A 13,785-nucleotide genomic window follows, 5' to 3' on the forward strand; every position below is an offset into this window, starting at 1 on the left:
CTCTGATACAATAAAAAAAGTTACGAATCCTTGATCTAGAGCATCTATATCAAACTCAAATAGAAATGGACTTCTATTTCTAGTGTGAAGTATAAACTTCACACTAATTAAAAATTTACTTATAAAAACATAATGGCATAGAAGAAAAAAATCTTGGAATTAGGGAGGGAGTTTGGGTTCAAATACTAGCTTCCCAATTTATAAGCATTGAGATCTTGGGAAGTCACGTCACCTTCCTCCCCTAAGCCTCAGTATCCACATGTTTAAAGTGAAGTTAAACTAGATTATCTTTAAGGTATCTTCCAGCTCTAGAGTCTAGGCTAATTTTGGTTAGATATCAAACAAATTATAATCAAAGGCTGTTTAAACCCTTTCATTTTAGGAAAAAAACAAGCTTGTTTGTGTGTTCACACTAGAGGGACCAGAATTTAAAGTTACCCCCTAGTACATCATTTTTTTTTTAATCTATAAGCTAAGGAAAATAAAAACTACAAAATGAAAACTTATTTCAAGGCAAATATTTCTGCATCAATTTACACACTTGGTCCTTCTAATGCCAAAAATTATCAAGTCACTCTCAATTTGACAAATCAGACTTTTTTCATAAAATAATTTTTTAAACTAGTGCTTTAAGATCCAAGAAAAGTCAATTATTTTTTCAATAAATACAACTCTAAATTTAAATAAACACCCAATTACTCATGTTTCCTAAATTTTGACATCTTCTTAGCATCAACACTGGTTCCCCTGATGGAGATCATAACTTTTCTGTGCCTTTTCATTCGTGATAAAAAATATTAAGTGTCTATTAGATGTTTATTTCCCCAGTGTGAGTATTATCTCTTTATTCCTGGAACTCCTCCAGAGAAGATTCACCTGAGACAATGAAAGCTTCCCTCCTTTACCTGGCTATTTTACTACATTAGGTTACCAATACAATATCTGCATATTACACCAAGGAAAGATCAGGGTGGATTGTATTACATAATGCACATTATTTTCAATACTCTTATTACAGCAAAAAAGCCATCTCTGCAACACCAAACTGGTATTTATTGCAGGTAGTGCTGCTAAAAAATCATGGGCTTCAAAGAGCTCAGATATATTTTTAAAATATTAATTTCATAAATATATTACCAAAGGCATGTGGATGTAAGGATCTCCTAACTGAGGAAACTTCCTCTACAAATGCTGGTCTGCAACTTAAGAGAGGTGACTAGAAAACTAGAATGAGTGAACAATGCTTTGCTCAAGATCACACAGCCAATATGTGTTGAGGCCAGACTTCAATCCAGATCCGCTTACCCTTGAAGCACTCAACTCCAAACATCCACAAAATATGAAAACTACAGACTTTGGATGCTAAAAAGAAATTTAAGAAGCATTTTTTTTTTCATAGTACTGGTACTACCAAACTCTCTCAATTTTGTTTCTTTTTTTTTTTTTCTGCTCACATTGCCAGTGCACAAATTCAGGTTCTCATTACCCCTCACCAAGACTTATCATACTACATTCTTAATTGATCTTTTGGTGTCTCACTTAAATCCAAGCCACTCCCTCCAATCAGCAACTGAATGTGGTAATGCTAAAATATAGGTCCTATCCATGTCACTCCCCTAATTCAATAAACTCCAGCAGTTCCTTTTACCTTCTTTAGAACCAAAGAGAAACACCTCTATTTTACCTTGACGGTCTCCAAAATGAGATAATAGGTGTCAAAATACTTAGTAGAGTGTTTGCTAAATAATAGGTATTTAAATACTTTCCACTTTCCATCCTTCAATAACTCAGCTCGATTCCCCCGCTTCTAGCCTTATTATACAAATACTTCCTTCAAACACTCTAGTTCAACTAAACTACTTCTTGCTTTTCCTCATGTATTCTACATTGCCTCTTCATGGCTTTGCACTCTCTGTCTCCCATTGCCTACAATGTCTTACCTCTGTCCCTAGGAATCCCTAAGTATTTAATTACTTCCAAGATTCAGCTAAAATACCTCTATTTTTTTACTTTTCCTGGCTGTTAGTGCCTTTCCCAAATATTACCTTATACTTTAGTATCTACTTTTTACATATATCTATGTCTATGCTGTCTTTCACAATTAGATTTAAGATCCTCAGAGGGAGGGACTATTTCGTTTCTGTCTTTGAATCATCTAGCAAAATATTTGGCACTAGTAGGTGCTCAATGCTATTCAATTAATTTTGTAAAGTTTTAAGTTTCCTATATAAATTTCATTCTAAACACTCGAATGTGGCCTTTATAAACATAAACCCCAAGTAGGTCACTTACAAGGAAAAAAAACCTTATATACCAAAATATACATAGCAGCACTTTCTGAGATAGAAAAAAGCTGCAAACAAAGTAGATTCTCATCAACTAGGAAATGAGTAAACAAATTGTGGTACACGAATATTTTGAAATGTCAATATAAAAAATGATGAAGTATGATGAATACAAAGAAGCATAAAAAGACTTTCATAAACTGATACAAAGAGCCAATCATACTGGCAATCATACAAATGGAATAACAACAATCATAAAAATAACAGAAAGAGAACCTTAAAGAATTACAAAGAACAAGCTCAATCTCACAGAAAAATAAATAAATAAATAAATAAATAAATAAAGACACTACCTCTCCCTCCTCCACAGAAGTAGGAGGCCCATTGCATGGATTTTTAGATTTTATATATTATTTTTGGTGGATTTTTTTTTTCTCTTTTTCTTTTTTTCCCTTCAAAAATATTCTTTGTTTTATGAGATAGTTCTCTGGGAGGAGAAAAAGATACTGATGAATATCTGAGAGATATTTGGGTAATCAACAAATGATATTTACAAAAAAAAGTTCTAGAAGAATGTGTATTTAAAGATCCTTTCTCCCCAAAGAAAGATGTGACAAGCCAACTACTCTAGAAAAACATATAGTAAGTCATCTCAATCTCTGGACAACTCTTCTAACCAACCAATAACTGAAAATTATATGTTCATACCTTTCTTACTGACATCAAAGGCATCATCGTCAAGTTCCTCATCAAAAATCTCCCGGCCATCCTCCACATAGCCAATGCCATCTGCAAGAACAAAGTAAACCATTGTAAACAATATTTCCCCCACAGTGATTACTAGCACTTTAATCCCATCTAAGGAAATGTTGCACGAATTCAAATAATGCTACCTCTACATCACACAGTAACTTGTTATAGCATATATACTGCTGTGCAGATTTTCTGTGTAACATAAAGGGGAGACAACACAGTAATCCCCTTCACTCTTAGTTTCATTTTTCAAAGTTTTAGTTACCCAAAGTCAACCACAAATTTTCAGGGAAAGAGGGAAGCAGGAAGGAGTGTCAAGCACTGATGGAAGGAGAAGGCCAGCATACAGTTCAAGAACATGAGAGACATGCAACATCTAAGTGCGAACAGGACACAGGCAGGTGAGAGGAGGAGAGGAACAGGGCAAAGGATTCTTTCAGAGGTAGCAGCAGCAGACCATTTTGCTTTCACTTGAAGAGTTTTTTTGCATATTTATTGGGGGGGAGGTTGAGAGAGGAAAAGCCATAGAACACTGAGGAAAGAGAGAAAGGGGGGAGGGAAGAGAAGGGAGAAAGGGAGAAAAAAAAAAGAGAGAGGGAAAGAGGAAGAAAGGGGAAGACAGAGAATACAGCACTGTACAATCAAATTAAAATAAGTGTTAAAAGTTAGAGCAAAAACTGTCTATATGGAATTTGGTACTGTCTGCGGTACCAAGAATCCACCAAGGGTCTTCAATGTATAAGAAGGGGACTACTATATATGCAACTAGGTAAACAGGGTGAATGACTTGGCCCAAAATAAATTTGACTCGGGATATATGGTGGTTTGCTGTATTATGGAATTGGAAGCACCATCACAAGTACTTCAAGATGAGTCTTCCACTTTAACATAAAGAGTGCACAGGATTGCTCAGGTAAATAATGTGGAAAGGAAAAGGACCAAAACCAACTCACTATTCTCAAACTAGATCTTACAGTCCACTGAGGGATAGTTTTGAGATTAGAATCAAGAACAGTATTGCCCAGTTCCCTCAGACTCCTGTGTAACTCTGGAAGAATCATGGGGAATCACTGCACATGTCTCTGAAACTCCTCAAGTACAGTGATGAAACAATCCTGAAGCTTGTCTATCTTCCCTTCAAATGACATTTTAAAAATCCCAAATAAAAAGTGATCATCCTGAGCTTATTTGACCATCCCTTCCCATGCAGCAAGTAGGCAGATAACATGAAAACACAAAAACTTTTCCAAATGGAATGTCCATTCAAGAATGTGGGGGGAAACTCTAATACTCTATTTAGCTAAGGACTACTAAAGGCAAAATTTAAAAATTATATTTTTATAAACTTTGCTGCTTGAAGGCAGATCCAAAGGGGCAGTTTTCCATATTAAGTATATTTTCTCTGACCCAAACAAGAAATTATATTTTATAGAATTCAAGGAAAAAAAAAAAGATAAATTCCTTCAGCAAGACACAAAATATAGATTAAGAATGGGTTTGATTTATGAAATAAAAACTAAAATAATATCATGATGTACCTCAATGAAATATTTATATTCCTAAGAAACAAAAGACCTTCTTTTCTTCCCATCCACCCCCCATTCCCACCCACTGCTTTAGTCTGTGATAAACTAAGGGATTTTTCACTAGTTAACAAATGGGCATTCTCTTTTCAATTATTCCACTTAAAGTTTACCCTTTCAATCTAGTCAAAGGTGAACTCAAGAGAGAGTCTCTTAAGTGAATTAATCAAAAGTACTTCCTCCTTTTATTTGGGCATCACCCTAATCTGTTTCAGAGTTCAAATTCCTTCCCAATCCGTATTATATCTATTCTTCAAGAGGCATTGTTAAAGTTTGTTTGTTTTAAGAGGACTTCAAGAATTTCAGGTTAGAATATGGTCATAATATTTTTTCTTAATATGATCTAACAAGGAAAATAAATCCTTCAGAGGGAGGTTCCAAAAAAGCAACATTTGCCATTTGCAAAATATAAATAAGAATGACAAAGGGAATTCATACATGGGATTTTATATGACTTACCATCATCCACAATCCAGTCATCATCCTGCCGTGCCTGGACCATTCTGGAGTACTGATCTTCATCAACTTCATCATAAACACTTGTAAAGTCCTCTACCTGCCAAATCATTAAGAATCATGGATGAAATTTAGAGCAAATAAAAACATTAAAAGGTTCTGTAGAGCACAGACTTTGAGACACAAAGTAGAACTGGGACCTAAAAAGCCTGAGGAGTAATTGCAACCAAAAAGAATTAGTTCTGTCATGCATGTGTAATGGGCCATCACACATAGGGTTTTCCTTAAAATAGATGTTAAAATAAGGAGAAGCAACACGGCATAGTACAGTAGTTAAGTGGCACAATGGACAGAACACTAGACTTGGAATTAAGAAGACCCCAGCCCAGATGCTTACTAGCTGTGTGACCCTGAGCAAGTCACCTTGCTTGTCTCATCTGTAAAATGAGCTGAAGAAGAAAATGGCAAACCACTCCAGTATTTTGCCAAGAAAACCAAAATAGGACCATAGAGAGTCAGACATGACTAAACCAACCAAACAACAATAATATGGCCTAATGGATCCAAGTTGTTGTTCTGTCACCGTCTAGCAAAATAACTTTTGACAAGAAATTTCACATTTTTTAGACTTGTTTGCTTGTCTATTAAAAAATGTATTGGCTGAACTAGATAATATCTACAACCTCTTTCAGCTCAAACCATTTAAATAATACTCAACTGCTCTATTAGCATAACATGCTTGTCACACTGTCAATTACTCATCTACTTTACCAAAAACAAACTAAATTATAGTCAGCCCTAGATTATATGCTTTGGGGATTTTATAATGTGAAATTTTCAAGCTTGTTTTCAATATTCTCTACAAACTTCTAAACTAGCTTCCTCCTTCAATGTCAGATGATGATGTTAGAATGAAATTACTTTTACTATTAGCTTAGCAAGACAAATATAAGTAAAAAGGTAAAGCAGCTGCCCTTTCCAATCCCCTCAACGATAACACCGGGATACACAGAGTCAAACAAAAATATTTTTAGTGTTTTTTTTAAAGTAAGTTTTATTGACACTTGTTTTCACCTAAGTCAATTTTGGACATTTGTACCCTCCCCAACTGAATGAATCCTCTTCTGTAATAATTATTTAAAAAAAAAAAAAAAAAAAAAACAGTGAAGCAAAAACAATTGATACAATGACATCTGTCAATGCCTGTTAAAATAATGACCATATATTTTTTAACAAATTATACTATTACTCCTCCTCTCCATACATATAATTGAGTCAACTGTATAATCACTAATTTCCTTTCTCTTTTACTACCAAAAGTACAATTCCTAAAGTCTGAAATAAGATTACACACAAAAGCTAGAAATAAATGATCTCACTTTAGGTTAGAAACAAGATCACCTAACAGTAAATATATTTCTGATTTTTGCATCCTAGGTAATTAGACAATTTTGAAATAGCCTTCTTCACAAGATTAGAAAATTAAAGCCTATCATCTCTGTATTCTCAAGAACTGTACTAACAAAATGCACAGGCATTTTGCACTTATAGCTTCACATACTCTAAATCTGGCTATATCCTCCTTCAGTACTTTAGGCACCATGTTTTAGAAATTGTTAAAAGGAATTACTATAAAAAGTCATTAAGTTAAAAAGGACTCCAAGGTGCAATATATTAAGGGATCTTAACAAAAATGCACACTTATCTAAATTGGCAATGGTACCAACCAGGTAATCCAGAAGTCTATGTTTCTTTACAGACTGAAATTAAAATAAATGGAGAAAAAAAAATTGAAACAATCCCCATTTCAAAATCAGTTTTTAAAAAGGGATATTTTCACTTTTTAAAAATGATGTTTAGGATATTTTGGTTCTTCAAAGAAAGCATACATGAATTATCTATTCTGGTATCAGTCTGTGTACATGTACATGTGCATGTGTGCAAACACACACACAAAGACCTACACATATATATGCACAAAAGTATTCACACAGAGAAAATAACAACATTCATCAAGACACATAGTTGATCCAAAAGGGTTCTGGAATAGATGCTTATCAATTATGAAGGAGATGAACAAAATATGCTATGTGAATGTATTAGAATATTATTGTTCTTTTAAGGAAAGGTGAATATGAAGATTTTAGAAAAATGTGGGAACACCCATATGAACTGATAAAGAGTGAAAAAAGCAGAACCAAGAGACTAACATGCATGACATCTACAACCATATAAAAAATACTAAAAAAGTCAAGTTCTTATAAATTGTAATGAACAAGCTCAGTCCTGGAGAATGAAGAAGGAAACACACTTTCTTAGTGAAGGGAACTAAAGATATAGAATGTAATACACATAGGCAGCTATTGTGTCAATTGTCTTGGCCTAGATATTTTTCTTTATTAAAAGGAAGAACTTAATGGGTAGAGAAGAAGAAACTACTGTGTTATAAAAAAAAAAAATAATAAAACTCCTAAATACATTGTTAGCTACCTTTTAAGAAACCCAAATGCATTATTTCCCCTATAACTCATAAATTTTCAACCCCACATATACAACAAATGTCCAATATTATAAATTAATGACTGAGGATACACAAAACACTACTTTCTTAGTCTGTGAAAAGAAAACTAAACAATTACCTCGTATTTAAATTTTTCACCAGCTTTTGTCTTCTTCAGTCGTTCTAGTGCTTCCTGACGTCCTTTTGCTGATTTTTTTTCCCTCCGAGAACGGGAAGCTATGGAACTCCCTGTATATAATATACATGAAAGACATTAAATTAATGTCATGAAATGGAAAAATTTCAATCCCCAGACCAAACTCCCAAGATGTTGTCGGCCCAGTATTAACATTTACTTTTATATTAGCCCCAAAATACATATTATTAAAGAAAATTTAAAAATCTTAAAAGAAAAACTATATGGCAAAATCTACTATAAATCTAATTTTAGAAAATCTCTATAATGATACTTGTCAGCATTTTTTTTAAAATTCTAGGCGGAAGAAAATTTTTAAACTATTTTCCAATGACTAGACTAAGAAAGAAAAATTAGCTTAAAGCTCTAACAACCAAAAAAGAGGCCAGGCCTATGTAGAAAAAGGCACAATTTTTTTAAAGATCATAATGAGTCCTATTTATCTTATTGCTATTTCAGTGATTTTCTTCATTAGCATAATATTGACAATAAAGTCATATCTTACATATAAGGTAGTAGTGAATACTGACTAGAGAGGAATATTTTTTGCCAAGTTAAATATTAAAAATATATTCCAAAATATATAGTAAACAATGAGAATTATAGTACCACACAGATTTTAATTGGGATGATTTCAGATTATGAGAAGAAATCATCTAAATCTCTCCCTAACCAAAAGACATCAGTTAAAAATCTTCACTCTTAAGATCTAACCTCCTAATTCCACAGTCTAAAAATTCTATTTGTATCAGCACCAGTAAGCTTAGTCACTATTATGTAAGTTGCATTATACAGTGTTCATAGAGTTATAGATTAGCAAAGCAGAAAGAAACCTCAGACCACCAAATCTTCATTTTTACAGGTAAGGAATCTGAATTCAGATAGGAAGAAAGTGAATAATGGAAAACAAGGGGATGTAGTGAAAAACACCAGACTTGGGGTCAGGGTCACTTTGTCACAGAGTTATAGCTGGAAAGGATCTGAGAAGCATCTAATCCTCTCAATCTACTCATTCTACAGAGGAAGAAATTTAAACAAATTGTTTGTTTGTCATAAATTTTCTTTTTTTTTTTTTTTTTAATTTAATAGCCTTTTATTTACAGGATATATGCATGGATAACTTTACAGCATTAACAATTGCCAAACCTCTTGTTCCAATTTTTTACCTCTTACCCCCCCCACCCCCTCCCCCAGATGACAGGATGACCAGTAGATGTTAAATACATTAAAATATAAATTAGTTGTCATAAATTTTCAATCCCTTGTGATGTAGCTTGTCCAAGGTTAGAGAGCTAAGCAAGCATGTTAAAGGGGCTGGGATTTGAAGAAGCTTTCTCTGTCAGACCCAGCCTGTCCTAAGCTGCCAACCTTAACACTTATGAAAGACTTCTGACAGAAGTGCTTTAGCGTCACTTCTGCCTAGTCTGCTTTCTGTCTTTTGACCATTTCTTTTCACTGTAACTCTTTATCATTTTCACTAAAGACAAAAGGACATGGAAATCCAAATCAAAGAAATTTGCTTCTTTGTCTAGCAAAAAGCTAACCTAGAATAGAAAGTTTCCATTTGATGAAAATGCAGTTGCAACCTGGGAGCCCAGGTGAGTGATGCTTGACTCCCTCTCATCAACTTTTCAAATTTTCCTTCCCTACTAAAGTCTTCTCTGCTTGTCACTCTGCCCATCATCATGCACATGTTGTTTCCCCCTGCAGATTATGAGCTCCTTCAAGCAAAGATGGCTTTCTTTTTGTCCCTGTATCTCCAGTTCCTAAGCATGGTGTTTGGCACTGAGTCGAATGAAACCACCATCTTCCTCTTTTTTTATCCTGCAATGACTTTCAGTTCACTTATGGAGTGAGCCATTCAAAATCTTTCATAAAGCTATTGCACTTCTTTCATCTCCTAAGTTCAACTCAGCTCACGTCTACAACATATATTTAAAGCTTACTTTATCTCATGCCTACTCTGCAACTTGTCCAAAGAAATGATATTCACTTGAAACATTTCCTTCCTTCTCAATCCAACTTACATCCCAAAAAACATCTAGCTCTTTCCAGGATGATCAGAAAATTCTTCTAGAATAAGCTAAGGATTTAAATAAAAACCCTAAGTTTATACCCACTGATCTCTACTTCAATTCAGTACTTAGAAACACCTCTATTCCTAAAAATGTGACTACTTTTGACTTTATTGTTCATTTTGGCATTGTTATGGTATTTGTATTCTATTGTCAATTCAAATGTTTATGTATGATAATACCAAAAGTGATTCAAGCCCAAGATATGTTATAAAGATATTATTCAAGAAATGGATGATCAATGAAGATGGGTTAGTTATGTGGTGAATATGAAGTCTAATGGACAGAGATATCCTTAACTATCATTAGCACCTAATGTTATCACATGTACATAATGTTAAAAAACCTAAAGCAAGGCCTCCAGCGTACTGGGTAAACAATCTGTGAAGGAACTTATGAGATGACAGGTAAAAAAATTGCACAAGATGAGAAAGCATAGACAGGCTGCATTTTGTACCACTGAAGAGAAATGTGCAGGGATCCTATATCAATGAAATCAGTTCTTTCAGTGGAACATTAATTAATAAACGTTAAGAAATTCCTTGTTTATGTGAGCTTCTCTTCTGAAGTCATCCAATGCTTCATCACAACGTAGAGATGAACCTGCATTCCTGAAAAACATATTGGTGTAACATGAATTCTCCAAGGCCAATATAACCAAGGACCATCCTAGCTAAGTTCAGGGGAAGGTCATCACCACAAGAATGGCTACTAAGTTATAAATTTTTCGCATGGAGAAATTCATGAAACCTGTTACATGTGAAAACTGTAATCTACACTTGCAAAGTAATCACATGGATGAAATCTCTGGCTTTTTGATGTATTCATGTATGTATGATCTGCTTTAGACAGATGGATTCTAGATTATAAATCTAGATACTTATACTAGATACTAGATACTGCAATGTATCCCTGAGAGGGTAAGAATTTGATCTTGCAACTAAATGACAATGGTTAAGTGTACTGAGCTTGCAGTCAGGAAGATTTATCCTCAAAAACTAACTTGCTGAGTGACCCTAGTAAGTCATTTAACAACTCAGTTTCAGGTTCCCCACCTATAAAATGAGAGTAATAATAGCACCTACCTTCCCATGGTTATTGTGAGGATAAAATGAGGATATTTATTTAGGGCCTTAAAACATAAATGCCAGCTATTGTTATTATTACCTAGTAATTCTCTCAGTAGTATACCTAGTACAGCACCAGGAATAATCAGAAGCTTATAGACAATGCTTTATTATAAACTTTCCATCTTTCCAGGAAGATAAAAAAAAATCATGTGTAGGTCAACAAGTGCTTATAAGATTTTCAAGCTATTTAATTGTCCCTATGTTCTGATACCAAGGAAAACAATGGGCCTTGACTCTCCAATTTAAACATTTAAAAAAAAAAAATCCCCTTTCCCTTTTTAAATATTTCTTCACATGTATAAATCGGTGGAGAGAAGGGGAGGGGGAGAGAGAGAAATGGAGAGGGGAAAAAAATGGCTGATTCTAGCAATCACAAATGCTAGGCTAAAAAGAACTATCTGCACTCGTCCCCCCACCCCCACCCCTGAAAGTCTATAGACATCAGATTTATCACAAAGGCACAATAAATGAATCTTTTAGAATGTTCCAAAGGAAACATTCCAGTCACAAACCCATCAAAGCAACATAATCACAGCCTGTAACTTAAGTGTGGTTTCTAGATTGCACAGCATCAACCAAGGAGTGATTTTTTGATGTTCCCTGATGAAGTTCAGTTTTTAAAAGATAAAAGAAGAGCTTAACAGCAAATCACTGCTTAAATGATAGGTCAAAATGCATGTTCATATATTCCCTTTGTAAAGCAATTCTGACAGTTCCCCAAAGCAAGTAGATATCTTAATGCTTCATATCTCCACTGGAGCATTTTCTCTAAAACTCACATTTGTCATTTACAACCTGGTGAATGAAACCGAAGCTGATTGGGAAGTTTTCATTATTATGAAGCTATCAATTTGGCCAGAGATAAAAATAACAGGCCAGGAAGGCAAAAGTCCTTCAAAGTCATTAAGTTTTTTGAAGTAAAAAAGACTCAAAGCTTTTGAACTTATTCATATTCACTTGAAAGTCCAGTACCTCGATTGGGGTAACTGCATTTTTCAATTCTATTTTAGAGAATTAAAGATATTCATTCTTAAGCATTTCTCTGATATAAAAACACAAAAATACTGGTACTAACTTGTCAGAATTATTTTTAAGCACATTTTAGCAAATGACTAGAGTGCAAACACTTATTAAACAATACTTCCAACATTTTCCTTAGTACAACCAGAAAACCACTTAAAAATCCACAAAGTGGAAAACTACGATTTAAAAACCACAACCATTTTTCCTAGTAACAGCACTTAGGAAACACTGTAATGTAATGTACTCGTGTAATAATGATGTCCACCATCTGTTCCACATCCACAACGTGCTGTTTATATATCAGCCCATTCTCAAGACAACAGAATTTGAGAGAAACAGGCAAAAAAAAAAAAAAGTTATGTTTCCTAAGTCTGAGAGATGAACCTACAGAGCCAAAAAAAAGTCCTTCATATGGGTCAACCTCGCACTGGAACGCAAATGTGCAGGACTTCTAAAGGGGAAGAAACGGGACTTGATTGACACCCAAAGTTAAATCGAGAAGCAATGTCTAGTATAAATGGATGAGGCGGGAAGGAGAGGAAGAGAGAAAGCAAATAGGAAAAAAGGTGTCATGAAGCTCAGAGAGCTTTTGGAGCAAAGACTCCTGCAACAGATTTCTTATCTCCTATTGCTGGGTCTCAGTTTCCTCCACTGTAAAGCGAAGGAACTGAAGTGGATGATCTATCTCCAAGGTCCTTACCCGCGCTAACAAGCCGGAGTCTAGGATGCCGGGAACGCAGTTCTAGGGAGCGTAAGCGAGCGGCCACCGCCCCGCACCTTTCCCGAGTCAGCCAGCCCCCACCCCCAACCCCCACGGCGGGATAAGCAAGGAGGGGCCTCGCATCTGCAGACGCAGCTCTGCCATCTGGTGACGCTACAGCCTATTTCCCCCTCACCCCCCCCCCCCCCCCCCTCCCAGCGAGAGGCTGCTCCGCGAAGGGAGCCCGGCGCCCCGCACGCGCCGCATCGCAGATGGAAACCAGGGCGCCTCCACCCTCGGGCGCTCCCCGCCCGCCAGAATTGGCCGGGGACGGCAGGGGCTCTCCCCCTGTCTCGGAGCACGCAGCCTTCGCGGCGCTCCCGTCTCCGTCCTCACCGCTGCTCCCAGGCTCGGGCTCCGCGCTGCGCACCGGCGCCATGGTCCCTGAGACTCCGGCTCAGGATTCCGCGCCAACGCGCCTGAAACTGGCGCGGGGGCAGAGACACGCGCTTGCCCGAGAACCAATCAGCGCCTGCCCGGGGCTTCCTGCTTCCGTCCGGAAGGCCGGTGTCGCCGGTGATTTCTGGGGCGTGTCCTCACGCTAGCCCCTCCTTCTTGGTTTCTCTCTGTGTTTCGGCGCGCTCTGGAGTCCTTAGAGACCCGTTGGAGACACAGGGTGGGTTGAAAGTCGAAAAAGAAAGTGGTCGGGCGCTTGAAAGAAGTCTGACCCGGGCATAAGCGCAAGCGCAGATTGTCCAGGAGCAGAGGGCCAGAATCGACCTAGGGTACCACGGGTGGAGAGGAGGACGGCTCTCGGGTTCTGGGACTTGTATTCCTTTAAATAAGGCGCGGGAGGGTAGAAAAGTAGTGGATTTGAAGTTGCAAGGTTCCGTTTTTTACTCAGAATCTTGAGGGGACTTGGCTTATTTGTGCGGGTTGTTGTTTTTTTTTTCCTTCAACCTATGAATGTGTCCAGGTTCTTTATCTTCACGGGGTAAGATGGATCCCATAGTGATGGGATTGTTTTTAAGCAGAGAGTGAAAGAGAGCACCAGCCCGGTTTTTGTATATTTTTTTTCTTTCAT

The 13,785-nt window shown here is 36.4% G+C and overlaps 1 protein-coding gene across 3 annotated transcripts in view; it reads right to left on the minus strand.

The window, feature by feature from the left end:
- POLA1 (DNA polymerase alpha 1, catalytic subunit) overlaps nt 1-13,179 on the minus strand; it is a 332,125-nt gene extending 318,946 nt beyond the window's left edge. For 2 of the 3 annotated variants that reach the window (XM_012544449.3, XM_031959461.1), the window contains exons 1-4: nt 13,098-13,179; nt 7,717-7,826; nt 5,081-5,177; nt 2,994-3,074 (exon numbers count right to left, since the gene is read on the minus strand). In XM_012544449.3, the coding sequence (XP_012399903.1) occupies nt 2,994-3,074; nt 5,081-5,177; nt 7,717-7,826; nt 13,098-13,140 (331 nt within the window). In that variant the 5' untranslated portion in view covers nt 13,141-13,179. Of the gene's footprint in view, nt 1-2,993; nt 3,075-5,080; nt 5,178-7,716; nt 7,827-10,305; nt 10,549-13,097 lie in introns of those variants that run through there. The other variant, XM_031959462.1, reaches the window with a different exon arrangement.
- Between the last annotated feature and the right edge of the window lie 606 nt (nt 13,180-13,785).

This window comes from Sarcophilus harrisii, chromosome 3 (genome assembly GCF_902635505.1).
Source record: "Sarcophilus harrisii chromosome 3, mSarHar1.11, whole genome shotgun sequence".
NCBI classification, from domain to species: Eukaryota; Metazoa; Chordata; class Mammalia; order Dasyuromorphia; family Dasyuridae; genus Sarcophilus; species Sarcophilus harrisii.